The following is a 22,392-nucleotide window of genomic DNA, read 5'->3' on the forward strand; positions in this document are numbered from 1 at the left end:
TGGTCCCTCTCAAGCATTGTGTAGTCACTGCTGTTTCAGCAACCCTAAGTTCAGGAGTCCTGTTCCCTTCTCTGAAATGGTGGTGTGCAGTTGTTTCCATTGCACTGCAAAGTGGTTGCTCAGCCTCATTCCTGAGCTGTCTGAGCAATGTGCAATCTGTGGCTGTGTCACTGCAAAACCAAGTGCTCTGTGACACTGTTGGAGATGAGAACAAATGCATGTCTGTATGTGCAGCAGGAGCACAAACTGTTTTCCCATGTCCTAGGCTACTGTATTTAAAGACTGGATCAGTCTATGTGGTTAAATTCTTGTTTTACTTCACCCAACACACTTGTTGCTTTCTGCCAAGTATATGGAGGCTGAAAAACATCATTGACCTCTAATTTTCCATTGAAATTACTTTGGCTCCCAATCTATTGTGAGTGATTCTTTCAGCCATCTGGAAACACGAGCTTGTCCAGCAGCATAAAACATACATAACCTCAGCTTCAGAATTCTTTTGTCATTGCCAAATGAAAGCGTCACTGCAGCATTCACTGTAAAATATTTATTGTGAAATGGATAACTGGAGCCTTAATTAGAACTTGAGTATATTGCTCCAGGTGCTTCATATTGCTGAGAAGTTGGACTTGATCATTGTTATCTTCAGGCCCTGAAAGAAATATGTTTCCTTGGCAGGAGGAGGAGGAGGAGGAGTAAAGATGCACCTGAATCATTAACAATAAGTGTGTGTGTGTGTGTATATATATTATATACATATCTATATACAGGAGAGGAGAGCCCAAGCCAACTGCTCCCCTTAGCAATACGACTGAACAGCAAAATGTGGGAGGAGAGGAAAGATTTCAAAGAAATCTCTTTTCAGTAAGGACAGTATGAAGACACCTGCTGAACCCTGGACTGTATAGAAATTCATTGCCACTATCCTGTTCTCCCCTGCCAGTGGAATGGGAGGTTGTTTGGATATGGGCTGTAGGTGATCTTCCTGCTGTCTTCTTGGGTGGAAAAGTCAACTTCACAGATGTTCTTTCTCATCTCATTTCTGGCCCATGAGCCCACTGCAGAGCATTAAACATCTTTCATTATTCCACACTCAGGACTGCGCTGAAGGTCTTGCCTTCGGTTCTCCCTTGCAGGAGAGCTGTTTCTCAAAATAGCAGGGCCCAAAGCAGTAGTTTTTTTACTTTAAGTTTTGTTCCAAACTACGAGCCTTGGCATGAGTTTTGTACTGTAAGGATCTTCCAGAGTGCAATTAAATCTTGCTGGTTGCTTTTGGCTGTTTCCCTCTTCCAGGCAGGACATGGTGTGAATAAGAAACCATGCTTGCCACCTGCTCTGCTGCCACGGTCTAGTAGCACTAACTAGTTGCTCAAGCAACTGGAAAATCACCACCCCACCCCCAGCAGCTGGATCTCCTACAGCAACACTATGGTTTAATTGTTAAATATGCAAAAAAAATCAGTCAAGATTGAATCTATTTCTGCAGGTCTCTGGCAACTCTGTTTTCTCCTAACACATGGATATAATTTAATTTCTGGAGATGCTTCTACACCCTCCCTCCTTCCTTTCAGTTCTGGAAAGGCAGAGCATACATAAGCTCAGTTTGGCCTTGCCATGTAAATGTCTTTGTGGTTGTCAAGTTCTCTTTGGACAAGTTCTCTACTAGAACGCCTCTGTGACTGATCTATAGCATTGCTCAGTGATGCCTCACTTTAAAATAGACCACAGCCTTGCAGTTTGGGTCTGGAGATTTCTTTGCAGAGCAGCACCACCTGCAGTGGGGGTGGCTGGCAGACCCTTCTGTAACCTCCTGCTGCCAAATTCCTGCTGTGTGCAAATTCCTGCAGCGTAAGGGAGGAGAAAGGAGCCAGGAATGAAATTTTTTTTTACAATTTGGAATAAATAAAGACTTCCTCCCTGATTAGAAAAGCAGCTAGAAACATCTAGTCTAAATTGTAGAGGCTGCTTTGTAGGCTCATAAGCTGTTGTGTGTTCTGGTTCATCATCCCTTGGAGAATTTAAATCTTTGCTAAACAGAAGTGATGAGATGCTCAAGGACGTGGCAGGTCTGTTGGAAGCTCATGGTGGAACTTTGTTTCTGTCTGAGGGAGTCAAGACTCAAGAAATCACTAATCCTGCAATGATGTTTAAACTGAATTACATTGAACTACATTGAATTAGCTGCTCCATGGAATGGAAGCCTGTTGCTGCTGAAGACTGGAGGTGCTTTTTAAGCACTCAGGCTGTGCCCTGAGACAGCAATAAACCACATGAAGGTTTTCACCACTGTTTTAGGAGTCTGTAGTGGTTCAAGGAAACTTATGCTCAGTGATAAATCCAGACCTCCTCTCAATAACCAGGAAAGCAATACCCTCCTGTGGCCTGTTGATTTAAGGCTTTGGTTTTGTTACCTGTTTGATGCTAGGGAGTCACTGCAGATGAATATCCACCCACCTCTTCTCTCTCTCTCTTCTTTCCCCATGGACCAAGTTTGGAGCAGGTGCTCCAAGTCACTTCTGTGCAAAGCAGATCACCTCAAAAGGCACTGTGCTGTATGACCTCTGCCTCTCATGGGGTGACTCACCAGCCTCTTGGGTGAATTGCACAGATCCCTGCATGGGTTTACTCAAAGGTCAGCAGCTCTCTGCTCTGTCCAATATGAGTGCTGGCCCATTTCTCCCTCCCTTCCCACTGGGAGATCACCAGTCGTGCCTTTAACCATGTCCTCAACCCTCCCCCCCAGCCTCCTTGTTCTTCAGGAATTTGATGAACAGTGTTCATCTAGCATGAAAAAGAGACAGCTGATTTCCAAAGGCAAAGTCCTTAGTTTCTTTGGCACCAAAAAGTAAAGAAATATTCATTAAGTGGCCTAGTAGAGGCATCAGAAGGGACCTGCTGTCACATATCCTGCTGCAATGCATTGTTAGGACTGGTCTTAAAGGCTGTTAGTTGTCCCAAAGCTGGTCCCTGTGTCGAAAGGGTGAGAAGCCAAATAGTCCTTATAGCTCCCATCAATCAGTTTTTCCGCATTGTTTTTGGCAAACCAGCATTCAACCTCCTGCTGGCCATTGTAGATCCTCCTCTGCTTCCACACCACAGGAATGAGCCGTCCCTTCACCTTCAGGGTATTTGTAAGATTTGGCTTTAACGCTTCAGTGTGATTCTGACCAACCTGCTGATGACTTGCGTTTAGAGATTCCTGAAGAAGTTTAACTTCGTGGTTCAAGAACTGACCTGCAAGGCAAGATAAAATAAGAGTCCATGACTGGCTGATTTGTGCCTGTTGTGGTTTGGTGGTTTGTTTTTTCAGTAGGCTGTGTTTGAGGGTTCTCAGCAAATGGGGTTCTAAAGGGCTTCTCTGCAACAGCAGGATGAATCTAGGTCCTGTGATTCTTTTCTAAATCCCACAAGTGTAGAGGTTAGAATAAACCCCTTTTTTTTTCACTGGTACATTGCCTGAGCTAAAGAGCTTTTTTAGCTGCTAGTAGTAAGTGCCCTTCTGTGGGACATGGTTGCTAGAGGTTAATAACCCATGCAGTGCCCATCAGCAAGCAGGAATATCTAGGCCTGAAGCTCCAGCTTCTCTTCCCTTGCCTTCTTGGGAGCAAGCTCTTTTAGGCCAAACAAGAGTGTGGATTTAGAGATTTGTGCATGAAAGTGGCCTGAATCCAAAACCTCACTCCTGAGGGATCATCTCCCGCTTAACCTGGGGGGACCTGAGAGGCACAGAAACTGTGGCATCAGTCTTGGAGTTCTGGGCCTGTACGTGACCATAAATATCAGTACATCTTGTTGGCTGAAAGAACCCAACCATCTGGTCATTCTCTGAGCCTACCTAAAGCCTAGTTCCTTCAAAATGTAGGGATGGTTCTTATTTCCCTTATGTTTGAAAGAAAGGGGCTACAAGAAGTTGTTCCGGAATATTTGGTTTCTGTCTCTGTACCGGGAGCATCAAGCATGTGTGTTCTAAGAGTAGCTGTATCAAACAATCATAAAAAGAGTAGAAAAGTAAAAAACAGGCACAGCCATATAGCTAGATAGTGGGAGATAGATCATACAGGAAAAGATGGGGAGAAGAGCTGGGGATACTAAAATAGAGAAGCTGTTTGAGAGTGGATGTAAAAGTCTCACCTGGGAACTTAATCCCCACCTTGTTCACCTTGTTCCTTACCCTCTGTCTCTCTTTGGAAGGACCATTTTTGTCTGGTTTACAGCTCTGAACCTGAGAACCTGTTACCTACCCAGTAGCCCGTGGGAGTCAGAAGAGAGGCCTTTGCTGTTGGAGATGTAGAACCCCAGGTGGTTCCTCTGATACGGGGCCGGCTTTTTGTAGCGGTGGATGAGGATGACGAAGCTGATGGTGTCTCGTATCGTCACGGTGACGTTGGAGTTGGCAGAGATGGACACCTCGAGGCTCCTGCTTCTCACAACAGCACTCCGACCACAGGACAGGACAAGCCTTTCCCCGTCATCCAGGATGATCCTTCTGGGTGTGATCTCCAGGTAGGATCTCTCTGGCTTGTTGCTGAGGATGGTGATGGTGCTGAAGTAAGTCCGATGCTTCTTGTGGCCATTGGGTGGTGCAGGAGCTCCAATCAGTTGCCCATTCACAGTGACACCTTGCAGGAAAACAATCAATAAATGAAAGCTGGAACCAAAATAGGTCTGATATCTCAAAACAAAAGCCCTGAGACCAAGAACATGCAGATTCACCACCTCGTGCTCAGTTATTTCACTTACCAGTATTCAGAAGAGCATAACCAGTCTGTTATAAAATTATTACCACATACAGAGCACGTGAATTTACCCAAGCTCAGAAATACTGGCCTTGCCTGGAAACAGGTGCCCCCAGGCCCATTAATCCTAACACAGTGTACACAGTGCTACCAGAAGAACCACTCTTGAGTGATCCAAGGTGCAGATGCCACAGAGTCAAATAAAGCCTTGATGTCCACAGGAAGATTCCCAACCATGATTTTTTTGATTTGCTGTCCATCAGATAGTGTCTCACTTCCCACAGGCCTCTGAACAGCTACTGGACAGTAACAATAAAGGAGGAGGCTTGTTGCTAACCCAAGCCAGACCCAACCCATCAACACTGAGATATCTCCACATCCCCTCATTCCTGGTGGGATCTCTCATTTCTATCTTTAAAGACTCAACTCGCAAGTGCTACAGAGTCTGTTTTCCTCAAGATCATTCTGCATTTGAGCCACAGAAGCATTCAAGCAGTAGCATAAACAATCTGTGAAAGAAGATGAAGGGAAACATTGCCAAGAACTGGATCTTGCTCACTAAGGCAGGCCTGGACACAGAAATATGGAGGTTAGACCATTGCCACACAGAACAGAATTCTTATAACTTTGTTGTGGTGTTTTGTAAAACCAGTCTGTGAATTGTCTCTGGTTTTGACACTCCTTTCTCCCACTGTTGCCCTGCTCAGGACATAATCTGATTATTAGCTGCCCTGCTTAGAATTCCAGATCGGATCAGACCACAATTTGGGCCCCTGAGGATCAGACTGGCTTGGGCAAAGCAGATCCTGAATCATGTGGGTTTTCTTGAGGCTGTCATGACTCAGTAACCAGTTTGGTCATTTCTTTACTGAAGTAGCCTCGGTGCTCGGTGAGTCTGTTCAGGTACTTTGCTCTGTCCTACACCAAGCAGTACTGTAAAGAGCAAACTTTCAATAACAGAGCAATTTTGGTGAATCCAAGTCTTTTATTTGCGTGTTGTGACTTTGTAACTAGAGGACTGATGAAATTGCACCAAAGACACTTTTCCTGATTTCCTGTCCCTTTCTTGCCCGTGAAGCACCTTGGTGCTTAGTCTTACTGCTGGAGAGCTGGCCTTGCACTTCAGGTTTCCCCTACAAGCAACTGCTGGACTTGGCTGCTTACCAGATTCCTTGTGATCAGAGACCAGCCGGAGAATGTCCCCTGGTTCTCCGTCAATATTGAAGCAGACAGAGAACTTGCTGGAGGGAAAGTCAATGACAAAGTGAGGGTCTCCATCCGCTGAGAAAGACATGGAAAAAATGTGAGAGGCTTACACAGAACTGCAACATCCAAGATCGTAACAAGACTGCTTTTTCAAGTGTGTTTGTCCCTGTTTTTTTCCAAGACCTCCTGGTTTGTTGTTTTTAGAGGGTCAGATGGAGTTTGCCAGGAAATGCCAAGTTTCGCTTTGTTGTTCCCAAAGATTGTTTTGTTTTGTTTCTCACAGAAGAGGTTGGTTTTTAAATGAAAACTCAAACCCCAAAACAATCTGGATGAAAATCAGCATACTTTCTTCCTGGAATATAATTTCAGTGATTTATGGGAGTTATCATGCAGGTGTTTTTAACTCCTCTTCTCTGTGTTTTCTTGGCAGGCTACATCCCTCACAGCATGAAAATTTTCTAACTGAAGACTGATGGGTGCACCTCACACTGAACCCTCCCAGCCCTCAATATCAGATTAGAGCAGTTGACAGCAGATATTGATCCCACAATCGTAATTTTTCAACAATCCTTCACCCCTCATCAACTACCATATAGGTGTCATTAATAAAGCAAGACAAAAACCTTATTTTTTAAACTAAACTTGACCTTATCAAGTGAAATTCAAGTAAAAATTCTTGATCTGGACTTCTTCTTCAATGTTTAATGTATGAAAAGAATGTAAAGTAGAGGTGCAGAACCAAGAGGAAAATAATAATATACTATAGGATATTCTTTTTTTTCCCCCTTCAGCAACATTTTTTATGTCTCAGCAACATTACTTTATAAAATGTTTTTGACTAGATCTAGTACAAAGGGAATGTGTTTCCTGTTCTCCCCTAATCTACAGAAATCTCAGACATGAGGATCAGTTGTTGCAGATCATCTGCCTTGCTATGTTTGTTCGGTCTCCTTCTCATTACTGATCCTCTCTGTATTTTGTTTTTGTTTTCATTTTCCTCCCTTCCCTGTTGGTCTAGCAAACAGGATTTTGGCTGTTCCTTGGGATGGTTATGCTACAGTGACATGCATCTGAGGTTTCCGTAAGTCGACCACTATTATTTTGCACTATTAAAGGCATAGAAACAAGCACTGACCTGAAGTTTTGGAAATTTTAATTCTTTGTTTATCTTGTACTTGTTTATCTTGCTCTCTGCGTATACCTAGAAGTGGGGGAAGGAAGGCTGTTATGATTATTTTTTCAGCAGCAAAAGGAGTCATAGTATAAAAGTGTTTTCAAAATATTAAATCAGGGACATTATGGGGCATTTAAGCTTCATTTAGAACACCAATTTTTCTTCAATAGTTTCTAGAGCAGCAAGTGCTTCAAGGGGGTGAGTCAGGTGCCTAAAAGGTTTACTTAAGTTTACCCAGCTCACAATTAGCAAAATTGATATGAAAATCTCAGCTTTACCCCTCAGTTCATTGGCGAGGATCATCCCTGTGCCAAAGTCAGCCATGAGACATCGCCTATGCAAAAAGATTTCTTACCAGCACAAGGGTATTTTTCTCTCGTACCTGGTGGTGCTCTGTGTCCCTGCAAGCTCTGCAGCTTCTCCCCGATTCCATCAGTAGAAGGCCTGATAAACTCCTCCTGAGGTGGTTCTGAATGGAGTCCAGCCTCTCTCATCTTCAGCACGGTGAAGGGAGTAACAAAATTGTAAGCCAGGGCCAGGGATTTGGCTTTCTCCATCAAATGGTCTTTTTCCTGACTGTCATCACTCTTCAACCGCGAGTTAAGCAATTCCTTGATGGTGAGGTAACTCCACGCCCTCTCGATGTAATTTTTGTCACCCTTGCCATCTTCCAGGCCGGGGACACCTCTGATGTCATTCCTGCTCGGCAGGTCAATGGCCACGTCTGTTTTGAGGAGGATGTACTTCTTGGAGTTGCTGGCAGTCACCTGCACGTGGAGCTTGTCTGAGGTGCGGTTGATGAGTTTGCCGGCGATTATAATCTCAGAGCCATTGAAGTAGTTGGGGAAGAAGTTCTGGGTGACCTGCTCCACATCATCTTCAGGGTAATCAACACGGATGTCAGAGAGGAGAGGTGTTCCTATTTCGTCATAGAACCTTAAACCAAGACACATTTCTCACTGTCAGTACCATTCATCCAAGTGTATAAACACACTCCTGTACATGGCCAAGGATGCTGTCAGGTTATCTACTATGGCTCCTAAGACACTCAGGGGCAGTTAGAGCTACCAGACATCAAATTTAACTATCACATCCACTGTAACTGGGCCCAGAGAAACAGGGGAGTCTCCACCCTTAGAGATTTTCAAAAATCTTTGTCTGAGTGGAGAGAGACCTCAGAAACCTCACCTAAATTTGAAGTTAGCTCTTCTCTGAGCAGGAGGTTGGATTACAGGATATCCAGAGGTTCCTTTCAAATAAAATTATTCTCCGCCTCATTTTAGTTTTCAGTGTTCCTTAGGCATCTAAACAAAATCTCCTAAGTATGCTCAGAAGGATCTCAGCATGGCCTGGCAGTCACTTCCCTTCCACTATGATTCCAGGTCTCTGCAGAGGTATTTGTGACCACTTCAGTTTGCTTAAGAAGACTTGTCCATTGAAAGTAACTTCTTGGCTCATGAAGCTCACAGAAAGCACCCCAGTTATTAAAAAATGCACTTCGAAGAGATGCTGTTACCCACAATTTTTTAGTGATATTATGTTTGGTATGCCAGAGCCAGAAACTGTAAGACCAAAATGTTAAGTCCCCCAAAGCTGGAGAGACTCTAAAGCTTCTGTATCTCTGGAAGACCCCACTAATGCCATATTTTCCATTTAAGCGCCAGACTGCTCATCTCTTGGCAAGTCATTTGAGTTTAATTTGGTAAATAAACAAAGAATTGGCCTCGGCCCTTTTTTTAGTTCAAGCTGCATTTATTTTACACATCTGGTTAAACAGATTGTCTGGAAGCTAAAGTCACACTTTGTGCTTTATTCTCTCTCCAAGGGAACCCAGAGCCTGAATTGCTTGACTTTGTTTTAAAGTCTGTCTGAGAACTCGGTGTCTTTCATGCAGAGACATCACCAGATTTAAAAACACAAGTGAATTAAACCCGAGAACTCTCTGAGAAGTGTCTTCCGGGTTGTAACAAATGGTGGAGAGATACAACCTGTCTCACAGTAAAATTCAAGGAAGTATCTGTATAAAAATACAATTCACTGGCCACAAAAATCAGAAATTACGTTGGCACCCATGGAGCTTTTCCCTCCAACAGAGGTTTGAATTGGCCTCCAGCAGTGACTGTGCTTTTATGTATAAACTTGGCACCTGATGCCAAATGGCTCTGCCATCACTGAGCTTAATAAACAGTGAGCTGTTTATCAGATAGAAGTGTTTGAACAAGTACCTTCTATGCTGGGTTACCGCAGCCCAGTCAATCAGAAACTCCTTTATTTGACAGGGAATGCCACTTGCTATCCAAAATACATGTTCTGAGGAGGAAATCACATGGCTGGAGTGGCAGATGGATCTACAGAATTCGGTTTAAAACGAACCCTTGTCCACACATAACCACCAGAGAAAGCAAAGCTCTAGTGGAAGCTGCGTGGTCTCATTGCTCCAGATGAATTAGGCACAAGATAGGACAGAGGTCTCTGCTCTGTGTCTGGGTTTGGTTTCTGAAGTTCAAAACACTAACAGTTTGGGAGTGAAAGCCAAACATTTTTGTTTGGAAGTGCTGACACACTGCCTGACATTTTAGTCAGAGCTGTGGTTCAGGTATCTTTCTGCTGTTCCTCACAGGGGTCTCCCCTTGGACTACAGCTCCCTGATCACAGAAGAGGAGCACAATCTCTGGTCCTGCTGGATAATGAGAATTACAGGAAACTTAGAAGGAGTTGGGTCATAAAGAATGAGGGAATTAAGTGACTTTATGATCATCCCAGGAATGACCTTTATGTGTTGTTCAAAGCTGAATATTTTGGAGTTCGGGTAAAAGGTTATAATTTTCAAATAATAAATAAATAATTTTCTGCCCTAAGTTGGGATCTTCATTCCTGATCCACTTCATGCTGTTTATGTTGTCAGTTTGAAGTGAGCAATGCAACCTTTCCTCCAACCATCTACCTGTGGAGAATTGGCCCTCATGCCTCTTGTCTCTCCAGGTTTACATACCCAAAACAATGATCTGAATTAAGGAAACAAATGCCTTGTTCTCAGGGGCTGGGAAGCTCCAGTACAACTGAGGGGATGTGCTAGGAAGGAGACAATTTCTCGGTAGGCATCCTCACTATCTGAGCATAATCAACCTCTCCCTAACAGAGTTGAGCCTGAGGGAAACTCTCATTTCTTGCTATGCCTCCTAAGGGGATTTTCCATCCCAAAACCCTTGCCAGAGGACTCAATGCAGATATAAGCTCAGAGAGAGCACAACAAACCCTTTGAGGTGGCTGGCTGCATCCTCATCCTCCTGGAAATGCCTCGTCATTCCGCAGTTCTCCAGTGCCATCCTCTCCAGCAGCTTGTGGTCCACGTCGTTGCCAATGCCGATGGTGAAGAGGCAGAATCTATCACGGACGGCGTCCTTGGTGTTGCTGAGGATTTTGGATGACTGTGTTTCCCCAACAGTTGGCCTCCCATCCGTGAGGAAGATGATCAGAGAGACACTCCTGGCATCGATGTCGTTCTGAGCAATGTAGTCATTGAGCAGCTTTGCACCAGTCTGGAGAGCTCCATTAATATTAGTCCCTAGGAAGGCACCAAAATTTTTAGGTCATTTCTCCTTCTAAGAGTGGTGAGAATAATTTTCCTAAGCTCCCTTTATTGTGGTGACAGCATCTCTGTACATCAGGATGTTTCTCTTCTCCACATGAGATTGCACTACCCCTTTAATTCAGCTCAGCTCTGTTACTCAGCACCAGTTTGGAACAGCTGTTTATGGTCTTATGAATTGAAATATGAATTTCAATTCATCATGTGAAATCACTGTATCCTTGAATGCTCAGTGTACAGAAACCAGCCATGGTAAACAGAGTCACAGCACATCTCGTGCCTGGCTGGTACAAACAAATATGGTTAAACTTAATTATGGGATTCTCCCAGATGACATCTGAACTAGGAAAACAAGTTCTTCTTGCTTTGTCTGAAGGGCACAATATTTGGAGACAGGGAAAATGCCTTCAAACGGGAAAAAAAGTGGTTGGGTTTGTTCTTCGCACCCCAGGGGATACAAAGTTTAAAGGAAAGAGAAATGGCTTGGTTAGCTGAGGAGTGTGTTTGCACAAAACAACTGGCTAGCGGAGAATAGAGCTGCCTGAAGTGGGGAGGGAGGGACAAAACAGAAAGTAAATGAGGAAACAGATGTATATTAGAAGAATAGCCATGAAAATGATCCAAGCCTACTGTGTATTCAAAAAAAAGCAAGAAAAATGAGTACAGTATCCCTTTCCTCCATGTATTTCTTGTGCGAGTCAATTGGTTGTGGGAGCTTTGCAGGTGAAATGGATTAAAAGCCAAAAAACAACAGACTCCTGGGAGTCAAGAAGGGGAAATCTAGAAAGGTTATTAGCAAGGCTATGCCAGCAGGTCTGACCATGCAAGACATACCTGGAATCTTAGTGTGCACAGCCCCAGTGACTGCAGAAACGGGAAAGGGGCAAAGACTTCTGAAAAGTCCTCAAAATCCTGACTGCATCTTTTGCAAAATGGTTTTGAACCAAAAATCTGCACCTGAGTATCCTAACACTCGCTCAGTCCCCATCCAGATCCAAAATTTCAGGAAGAATTTTTTCCCCAAACCAAAACCATTCCATGTAGCAGAGAGTGTCATTTCAAACTCAGTCATATCACAGAGCTGTCAAGCACTGAAAACTGCCTTTTGCCACATGATCAGGTATTTAGCAGCAGTATTTCCCCCCCCCATTTCTCTGGCATATAAGTACACAGGAGTGTAACCACACCACGTTCAGTGTGAGTGTGATCTGCGAGCTCAAGTGTGTTCATGTTCACTGGGAGATACCTGAGCAACAGCACCTTTATAGGGAAAATGCAGAGTTAGCCAAAACTAAAGTACCACTGGCCTGTGGTGGAGAATCACTGCACCTTCCTGTTGAACCAGAGTTAATCATTTCCCTTTACTTTTGTTCTCTGGCAGGTTCGTGGGCAAACTCAGCTGGTTCCTGCACAGCTCTTTTGGCACTTCAGGAGTAAAAGGCTTTGTTCTCTGAGTTTAGTCCCACTCTTGGTAATTGTTTAACTGGGCAGGTCCCTCGACCGCTTCCTAAACTCTTCCTCTCACAACACAAACAGCACGGCCAACCATCCTGTTTGCCACGTTTTTCCATCAGAGGGTTTCCTTTGCTAGGAGTGGTCACTGCTCAGGGTCAGCCATCAGAAGGCCCTGCCTGACCTCCAGCCAGGTGGGACTGCTGGCACAGGGAAGGGTTGTTTGATTACAAACCTCATTATAGTTTTTTTATGCTACTGTCCATAGCCTCGCAGGAGACCTCGGAATCAAATTAAAAATCATGCCTGCACTCTGCCACTGTTCTGGGATCTTCTCCTCTTCCCTCAGGCAACAAGACACAAGCAAAATGGGACAAGAAATTCTTAAACGTCACTTTGGCTGCTCCTTGGTAGAGACAAGAGGACAGTACTAGGTGAGACACTAAGTATTGCAGAAGGCAATTCCACAGTCCCTGCTGGGTACTCCGTCCCGGGAGTTTCCAGCCCTGACAAAACCGTGTGCCTGATTTTACACAGGCTTTCAGAAACTGCACAAGTACTGGCCCTGTGTATCCTTCACCAGGATATGGGGTTTTTTTCCTGTGTCCTCAAGAGATAACCTTGGAAGCTTTCCCAATTCAAGGGTCTCATCAGATAAAAAAAGAGAATGGAATCCACTTGGCTTTAATAAGTATATAGAATCATAGAATAATTTGGGTTGGAAGGTCATTTAGTCCCACACCCCTGCAGTGGCAAGATCTGAGGAAACCTTCCCACCATGTGCATTAATAAAGAGCACATAACCTCTGTCACATAACCCTGAGTGGAGGTGCAGAAGGGACACCCTTGTCCTATGACCTAAATCCCAATGTCTGTTTATTACTCCATGCTACAGGACCACACTGACCACTCTCCGTTCTCTTGTAGCTAATGGATAACAACATTAATCCTGTTCATATCTGGATCTTACCTCCAGTAGGTGACATGTTATGAATGTACTTTTTGGCATCTCTGATGTTGTTTGGAGTAACCGGCACCAGCCGGTCCTGCTGCCAAACCTTTATCCGGTTGGAAAAGCCAATGATGTTGAAGTGGTCTTCAGGCCTTAGGTCCTGGAGGATTGTGAAGAGAGCTTCTTTTGTCTAGAAAGAGAAAGAAAAGAGACCAGTAGACACAACTGTCAGTGTTTTAGTGGGCAGGAAGTGAATTTTAAGACGTTTACTGAACTTACAGATATTTCTACGCTGCCAGTTGAATGGTGAAGGAAACTGGGATGTCCTTCCCTGTCTCAAGGCCTGATATCTGTGGTGCCAGATGCTTGGCCAATATGAGATGAAAGAACACTTGCCCAAAAGGTCTTGCACAGCTGTGAGGCACATCTAGACCTAACTAAGCTTTAAAATCACTCATGACAATTAGGATAAAAGCTCCCAGTGACTGGGACAACCACGTTCTGTATTAAGGGATAATGACTAATAACAAAAACTCCTTAGAGCTTGTCTAAAGTCCTCTAGAGTTGCAGTAAGCTGCAAGTGGCATATAGTTAAAACAGGTTGCTTATAAGTTGAAATATCTCTAAATATGTCAAGGATGTACATGCTCTGTTCATAATTAGGGTACTGATCGCTATATACGTACTCTAATAAATAGTTTCAGCAATTAATAAATGTTTAAGGTAATATATTCAGATGAATTAGATAGAAAAAGAAGCCCTGACTAGGCATTGCAGATTCTACCTAAGCCAAGAGGAAAAGTGCAGAGTTCTCCAGTTCTCCCCAGTGTAACCAGCTCTGATTCAGCAGCCATGCAGCTGTGTTCACATGGAGACAGACCTCAGCTTAGTAAGACTGAGAGAAGATGCCCAAAAGCAGTCTCTGTCCATGCAAACATGCCCTATATTTGGATGCAAAACACATGGGAGGCATATGAGGCAATATCTGTAAGTAGAGGGATCAGCAGATTCTCGGCTCAGCCCCTTCTTGGCCACCATTAAGCCTTTTGAATTCCAAGGAAAGCTCTGCAGGAAATAATATGGTGGGCTCACCAGCATTTAAAGTTTTCTCTCATGCCTGTCAGGAAAATATGTGAAGGGCTTGTCCAGAAAAAATAGAAAACTAATCAGCAGTGCTGGAAATCAGATATTTCTAAGCCTGATGTTTCTATGTAAAGACAGTTTGGAAAGGAACTCAAAGGTCCAATCAGGCTGTGTCATCAGCATCCCTCTGGATTCTGCATGGAAGATGATGATGCAATGATGCAACTGCAAACAAACCTAATCCTCACAGCTGGTGACTTGGATTCCAGTCCCTCTGAAGTTAAGGGGAATATTTCCCATAGCTTCAAACATTCTGGAGCCAGGTCTGGAGTCCCTCCCTGCCTGTTTCTGTCCTCTGTACAAACCATTTTCCTCCGTAGGGATCTAAGGATTCATCCCTCCATTTGCTTAGCTGGAACATCCCTCCACGTCCCACTGCCCTTTCACAGATCAGGATACTAAAGCAAATGCTGGTGGAAGTGGCTCCTTCAAAGAGAAGGAGAAAAGCCCACTAGATTCACATCATGAGGTGCACCAAACAAACCTTCACAAAGATGAATACCTGCCCCAAAAATGGGTGCTGTCTCCAGTCTAACAGTCCAGGGAGAGCTGGCTAAGATGAGCTAAATAGCAGTTATTTGAAAAAGAAGGGAAAGTTTTATGCCCTCTCACCTCCTCTCTTAAAACAGCCTTTGTGTTGTAAAAATGCATCAGATAATACACAAACATCACCTTTCAGAGGGACCTTCAAACACTCACAGTCCCATTTTACAAAGAGAAAAAGCAAGGCACATATTACTTTAGTAATTGTGTCAAGGTCAAAAATTGAGGGCTTTCCAAAACTTGGGGTTTCCAGCTCTCAGTGCAGTCAGCCAAACCACCTCATACATGCGTAGAAAGGCAAAGCAGCAATCACACAGTGGAGGAAAGGACTCTTGGATTTATTCCATGATAACAAGTTTAGGCCATGCATTTGTCCCTCAAAAAATGGATTAAAGCAGAAGGTGAAAATGGAGAACCTTCTATCCTGTGTGAGTATGATCAGGCCTCCATGCCAACTTCTGCTGAAGGAAATTTGGGCAGGGCATTAAAGCAAGGAACAATGAGACCACAACAGCTCCCTACGTACAACACCCCCCCTCTTCTCCCACCAAGGGAGGTAAAGGAGAGAAACAGAGGTGCTTGGAAGCAATGATTTAGAAGAAAACCCCCCAAATCTCATTATCTATATTACAGCTCTGATTCTAATTAACACTGCTTGACCTTTCCCATTACAAAAACCCTCTTTTCTGCTTTTTTTGCAATTCTGTCAAATTGCACTTTTCTCAAAGGGATTTATTGAGCCCAAAAAGCTCTGCTGTTTATGAGAACAAGGCAAGAAGAAAAATAATCTTGCTTTGGCCTACTTGCAGAGAGGCTGCATCTCACGTCCCTGGTACTCACAAATTCCTTTTGACATGCTTGCCTGTGTTCAGCCAAAAGAAAATGAAAAGAAATGGTGAAACAACACAGAGCAGCAGCATAGTTTGATGTACACAGCATCCAAGCTAGAATTGCAAACAGGATCAGGAGGGAACTGTAGCAGACATTCCTAGAAACCCCAGCACTTCCACATACCCTCATACAGGGGCCAAATGTGGGGCTGGGACCACCTCTCTCTCCCCTTCTTTCATTCTCTCTTTCCTTTTCGTCTCATTTTTGTCACAGTTAAGTCACCTCCATAGAGTTTGTGTCAGTTTTTCCCTGGAAAAACTTCTGTCATATTTCAATGGACATGCACTGACAGCCTGGATTCTGGCATCTCTATCCTCTGCTTGCCTCAGCAACTTCAATAAAAAAATCTTTAAATTTATGTAATATACACACAAACATATGTACAAGTATGTGTGTGCACACATGGTTTTGCTCCAAAGCAAACAGAGTGAGGGAGGCCATATGGTTCATTCTTCTGTAGTTTTTACTTCATCCCCAGTAAAAATAAAGGGTGGGATTCAGCTTTCCCAACTCAGCCATCAGAAAGCTGGGCATCACATCTAATCCTGCTGTAGGCAGGGGAATTCACCTCCAGGGAATAATCCATCCCATCTGTTTTGGACAGGTTTTAGGATGGGCTGAGTCACTGTCTGGAAGTGTTGATCTCCCAGCATTGCCTCCAAGAACCTGAGTGGCTCAACACAGAGAAGGTGGGACTCGTCTCAAGACCTAATCCTGCCCACTTCTGAGCATTATATTGCTCACTGGACCCAAAAGGAGCTGAACTGGCTTGCCAGCTGTCTCAGAGTGCTTTGAATTCCCTGGCTCCTCCTGTTTCCCTCTCTCCTCCCAGCCCTTAAGGACTCCCAGGTATATCCTAAAGACTGCAGTCCTCACAGGGTGGTAACATCACACTTTGCTACCAATATTGCTCACCCACAGATGGTTTATGAGAGAGACGTGACTTCCCTTGGGAGTGCTGGATATGATTCAGGAGCTGGCAGGCAAAATTGACTTTTAATAAGGAGAATATCTTGGTAAAAGTGCACTGCTTGAAATCCTTAAGTTTGCAGCCATGACTGATTGCAGTGTCCAGCCCTCTCCTCCTGCCTCCACCAGACCCCAGCCTAGGATTTGCAAAGCTCTTCGTGCAGAGTGTGCCTGGCAGCAGCTCCAGTCAGGACACAGCAGCAGGTTTCTCGTTCTGGCCTTGTAAGGCCACAGCTGGAATTTCTCCTGGCTCTGAGGAGGCAAGGGCTGAGGCTGCTGTGGGATTCCCAAGCTACTCCGCTGACGATGGGGTCCTTGCACTTCCACTCCCCCCTGGCCCCAGTGAGTCATCCCACTGAAACTCCTGTCAAAGAAGCAGAAAATTAACCATTTCTTCCCTGCTGTGGGCCAGGTTGTTCCTCCACGGCTGTGCATATGACACTGGTTCATTTTGGAGATAAGCTGGGTACAGATCTAACCCAAGTACGCTGAGGAAAACAAGTTTAGGGGTCTAGTGCCCTTGTGCCAGGTGCTGCAAGGGGAAATACTTCTCCAAAGGAGTTTGCCTGCAGGGTGGAGCAAGGATTAAAAAAGAAGATGGTAAGAAGTAACAATACAGAACTGCTGAATAAAAAATCCATTTTTGCCAGTTGGGGATGGTTTGTAGCAGTCAGAGTCAAGTTTTAAATGAGGATTTAAAAGAGGATGACTTGATGGGGCAAGATTCCTGTGTTTCCCTCAAATTAGCACGGATGAAATTGAGTTAAGAGGTGGAGACTGAGTTGCCGCTGCATTTGAGCTGAGAAACCAGGCTGGTGAATGAGCTGTCAGCTCGGCTGGGATCTAGGGAGAGAAACAACCACCTCCAGGGCTACAAAATATCATCCCAAAACCTGGAGCAGAACAACCTGCCCCTGGGGACAGGTGATGATCACAGTTCATGTCTGTGCTTCATGGATGAAGAGAAGCTGAAGATCAGCTCACACTACCTAAACAACTGATGTGCAAACAGTGTCTATTCAAGCCTACAAGGTCAGAGACAAGCCAGCTCCCAGTCACCACGATGGGCTTTGTTGTCACCTCCACACCAACACCTGGACATGGAACACAACTGCTGCTTTTCTGCATCACAGCCAAGAAGATTTGGGATTGTACAACCCTCATCAAGAGCAGGAAGAGCAGAACTCCCTCAGCTACACTCTGGTTTGTCTGTGATTTGTCGCATTTGTACCTGGCCCTTGGAGTTAGCTCTGACAGACCTCACTTTGCTTGAACAGAAAGCACGAGAAGTTACACACTACCATGGGAGAGCTGAGAGCCTTCAGCCCTTTTTTGAGTCAAAGATCTGCCTCAGAGACATCTGGGATGATGTCAGACCGTCTGGGCACCTTTTAGGAGGAATCTGAGTCCTGGTGACATTTCTCTCACAGTCTCTTGTTTGTTTGGGGAGCAGGGTGAGGGTGAAGCCTGGATACCCTGAAAGCTGTGCAGCTCAAAGGGAGACAATATGTGGTTGTTAGAGGCTGTGGCACTGCCAGACATTGGCCCTGCTACGAAGCAAGGGGAGGATTCAAACACCTCATTAAAATGCATATCCCAGGCCCACATATTCACACTTTCCATTGCCTGGGAGCACTTGTGAGTGCTTCATCCATCCGCCCTCGCAACAGCTGGGTAGAGAGACATCAGCACCAGTGGCACAGCCCTTTCCAGCTTCAGCCAGCACCAGGGAGCCACGAGGGCTTGAGATCAGCCAGCCTAAAGAGCATGGCCAGCAGAGAGGAAAGCATTCCCAGCCATAGCCTTTGGAAAACAGTACCCATCGACTCAAAGAGATGCTTGAGCACAGCCTGCAGGTAGCAGACCTGGGACCTCCTGCATCCGTACGCTGAATGATCCCACAACAAGAGGACAAATTTCAGCAGCCTTTTCTTTGTGCTTCCAGATCCTCTGTGGGAGACCATATTTGACAAGAAAGGAGCTAAGGCACAAGACGTAAGCTCAAAGGGAATTAGGAATTCATAGATCTGTCCAGTTACTTGTCTGAGAGTGCAACAGTGCAGGGAAGGGCTCAGAAACAGGATCTCCTACAGCAAGAAGGAGAAGAGTACAAGTGATTATATTGCTTGGCAAAACACTGCAAGGAAGCACAGGGAGAAAAAAATAGAAGACCTCCTTCCTCCCCTTCAAGATCCTTTGTGTTTTGGTTCATATCTTTCCCTTTCCGAACATGCACAGGTATCTGATAGAGGTCCAGAGCTGTTTTTATCTAAGCTACAACAGCCATATTTCATCAAATCTTCCCCTGGTATGTCAGAGGGAGTAGTATTGTGGCTTAAGGAAAGGCAGGTATCACAGTCACACCTGAAATGGTGCTGCCATGGTCAGACTAGGTACTGCTGTAGATTTGGTTTGGGTCCAGAGCCGAGGGGAAGGCAGTGGGAGCACCAGTGCCATGTTACAGGGAGCAGCCAAGGTACAGAGAGAGCAAAGGTTTGAGCAGTGTCATTCCTCCTGAGGTTTGAAGCCACATTGTGTGAGTTTTGCTTTCCTCTATGTCCCACTTTCCTCTCTGCCCACACGATGCAGGTCACATGTCAGTTGCCAGTAACAGAGACTTTTGTACCCAAAAGAGGGTGTAACGCAGAAGTGTGTCCTTGGATTGTTTTACCTTCCCTCATCCCCCTCTCAGAGAGGACAGTTTGCCCTTTCTTCCTCTGCAGGGAAGGTTGTGCAGTTCAGGGAACTGCAACTACCCCTCTCCCTGTCAATGTATCTTTGTGCTTTCTCCCTGGAAGACACAAATAGCGTAACCAAGGAAAACTCCTTTGCAATTCTGGACAACAAGCATTTTGTTTTACACTGAAACTGGCCTGTGATGGGAGAAAGCTTGAATGTAGAGCTCTGGACAATAAAGATCTGTCTCCAGTCCATGGCCCAGTCTCTCATGCCTGAACATCACAGATCCCTTGCTAATAACCTGAACATTGCTGATTCCCTATATGGCCTTGGGAAAAGTTGCTTTGTAGTTTCCCAGTCTGCAAAAGAAATACTCCATCATTTAGAAGAATGTTTCTATTGCCTTTTCTGAAAGAGATTTTCCACTTAACATTGAGTAAAACAGCTCCACATTTGTCCAGAACACTTAAGCACTGAGTTTCTGCTCAGTGGAACATAGAAGTGTCTTTAAGGGTGTGATCAGCTGGGGTAACTCACTTCTCTAGCACCTAACAGCAGGGTGAGGATAATACATGAAAAACTGATCTGATGATCAAAAGTTGATCTGATTTCTCAGAAACCAGAGTTCCACAAGCCTGGGGCAGAGTAGATGCTCAGTCTTTGCAATCTCACTGCAGCACTGAGTGTTATATAAAATAAATGCCTACACAAAGATTTAATGAGGTATGTTCTAATCAGCAAAAAACATTGTTACTTCAAATCCCTATCAGCAGTGCAGTATGGATTACAGCTGGAGCAGTAAACATTGCTGTACACTAAATAAGTCAAAGGGAAAAGCCTAAGGGCTGTCCCAGAGTGCTACACTGAAATAACCCCACTGGAAACAATGGGGCTGCCCAGGCAGACAGCCAGCCTGACACAGCAGTGTCTGAAGGCCACATTCTTGTCTTGTGCTGTGCTTTTAAGTGGAATCAGATCCCATATTATGCCAGTCGGACACTCAAACCCCCACCCCATCAGCATGACAAAAAATTTCCATGGAGCTGGCAGCAAGAAGGTCGGCACCAAGGGAAAAGTGCCCCGTGCCCTCAATGCAGAGCTTGACATCTCTCCCTCTGCCCATCCTCAGAAGATGGAGTTAGTCCCAGGGCACAGAAACTGTTCCAGCAACTGGGGAGTTTCATTCTCTGTCACACAAATCAGCCCCAACACAGTGCTGGGAAGAGTTGACATGCCCAAGAGCTGCCCACAGCACATCCCCTCAGTTTCAGCAATCACTGGCTGCTGTGTTACACAGCAGGAAATGAGCTGAGACACAGGTCACTGTGCCCTTTACATTGATTATCCTCCATTCCTCATCACATACTCACTCTCACAGAGTGGGTGTCTCAACAGCCAAAAGCCTGCCAGGTTGGAAGCTTTTTATCCCCTACTTTTACAAGAGCATCCTGGTAATGGGACAAAGGAGAATGACTCTAAACTGAAAGAGGGCAGGGTTAGATTGGACATAAGGAATAAATTCTTCCCTGTGAGGGTGGTGAGGTTGCCCAGAGAAGCTGTGGCTGCCACATCCCTGGAAGTGTTCAAGACCAGGTGGATGGGGCTTGGAGCAACCTTGTCTAATGGAAGGTGTCCCTGCCCATGGCAGGGGGTTCAGGGGGTTTGAAATTAAATGGTCTTTAAGGTCCCTTCCAATCAAACCATTCTAGGATTCTAAGATCTCTGGTGAATGGGGGATGGTGATGATGGTTTGTTGCTTGGAGCAAAGACCCAGCATTTTTGCTCAGATTTAACACTAAGCAATGCAAGAGCATAAGTTGTTCCTTTAAAAAACAAATATGCCAGTGGTCTGCAACAGGACTCTCACAGTCTTCCAACACCTGCTCCCCTTCGAATTTTCCCTATTTCCAAACCCCCTGAGCATCTCCACTCCCTTCTGCACATCTTTGCCTCCAACACTTCCCCTGCCCGCTTCCATCCTAAGCCACTGCCTCAGACATGAGAAGAATCCAATTCTTTGTCCAAAACCCTGCAGAGAAGAGAGCAGATGTTTTGGAGATGACGTCACTACATCAGGGTAACTATCCAAGCAAAAGCTCTCTCCTCATGACACAATACCGTATCCCTCATTCCTAAGGGACCTCGAATTACATCACGTGGACCTCAGAGTCAGAAGTGCCTGTGAACACTGTTTGATGGCTTCATACAGCAATATATCATGGGAGACCTCACTCCAGCAGGCTTCTACACAAGGTCCCACAAGCTCTTCTGAGCTTCAGATGCTCTCCACAGTCAGAAACAGACTGTCCCAGTTGAGTAATGTGTAGGACACACCCTGCTTTGGGGTGAAGGGGTATTTGCTTGGAAATAGCAGTGTTGCTGCAAGCAGTGTTAATCTATTAGCTTAAGTCTTGGCAAAGAACTGGTGTCTTTTAGACTTGGGGGATCTTTGTACAGCTGTAAGTCCAGACATGAGCTTGCCAGCTAAGGAGACAAGACACTGCAAAGAGACAAGCACAGACAAAGAAAATAACCTACCTAAATTCAAATAACAGATCCATGATGAAAACACAAATACCAGCCAGGTCTGGCTTCCAGGTGTTGCACCCGCAACCGGGAAAAAAAACTAATTCCAGCTTGGAGAGGACTACTAAAGAAAGATCTTTCACTTCACAGGCTTTTATTCATTTGCCAGAGCCTTGAGGATACCAACAGGCTTTAATGGCTCTGCCCAGCCCCACCTGAGGCCTCCACTCACACTCCTGCCCATTTAAGCTCCAGCCTGAGCCCTCAGTCTCTCTGAGTCTGAGACCAGGAGCTGTGCTGTAGCTGTCTCTAACTGTTACAGCTCTGCCTGGCCATAGACCTCAATGATCCTGACCCATGGACTGACTTCCCAGCTTGATTTAGCCCCTTACCTGTCTGATTATCACTTGGCTGTGTGTGACACTTCCACAGCATCTGTTTTCAGTTCACCCTTTGATGAACTCAGCAAAGGTCCAATTGAAATCTTTGGGAGAGCTCTCAGTGGCTTCACGGGTTTCCAGTTCGAGCAGCA

At 45.0% G+C, this 22,392-nt stretch overlaps 1 protein-coding gene across 1 annotated transcript in view; it reads right to left on the reverse strand.

Moving 5' to 3' along the window:
- Positions 1–532: 532 nt before the first annotated feature.
- ITIH5 (inter-alpha-trypsin inhibitor heavy chain 5) overlaps positions 533–22,392 on the reverse strand; it is a 46,916-nt gene continuing 25,056 nt past the window's right edge. The window contains exons 8-14 of the mRNA XM_027739953.2: positions 13,128–13,299; positions 10,372–10,681; positions 7,499–8,052; positions 7,078–7,143; positions 5,901–6,017; positions 4,242–4,619; positions 533–3,234 (exon numbers count right to left, since the gene is read on the reverse strand). Of these exons, the coding sequence (XP_027595754.1) occupies positions 2,936–3,234; positions 4,242–4,619; positions 5,901–6,017; positions 7,078–7,143; positions 7,499–8,052; positions 10,372–10,681; positions 13,128–13,299 (1,896 nt within the window). The 3' untranslated portion in view covers positions 533–2,935. The remainder of the gene's footprint in view (positions 3,235–4,241; positions 4,620–5,900; positions 6,018–7,077; positions 7,144–7,498; positions 8,053–10,371; positions 10,682–13,127; positions 13,300–22,392) is intronic.

This window comes from Pipra filicauda, unplaced genomic scaffold, assembly GCF_003945595.2.
Source record: "Pipra filicauda isolate LSUMZ 115617 unplaced genomic scaffold, ASM394559v2 scaffold311_size1313980_pilon, whole genome shotgun sequence".
Classification (NCBI taxonomy): domain Eukaryota; kingdom Metazoa; phylum Chordata; class Aves; order Passeriformes; family Pipridae; genus Pipra; species Pipra filicauda.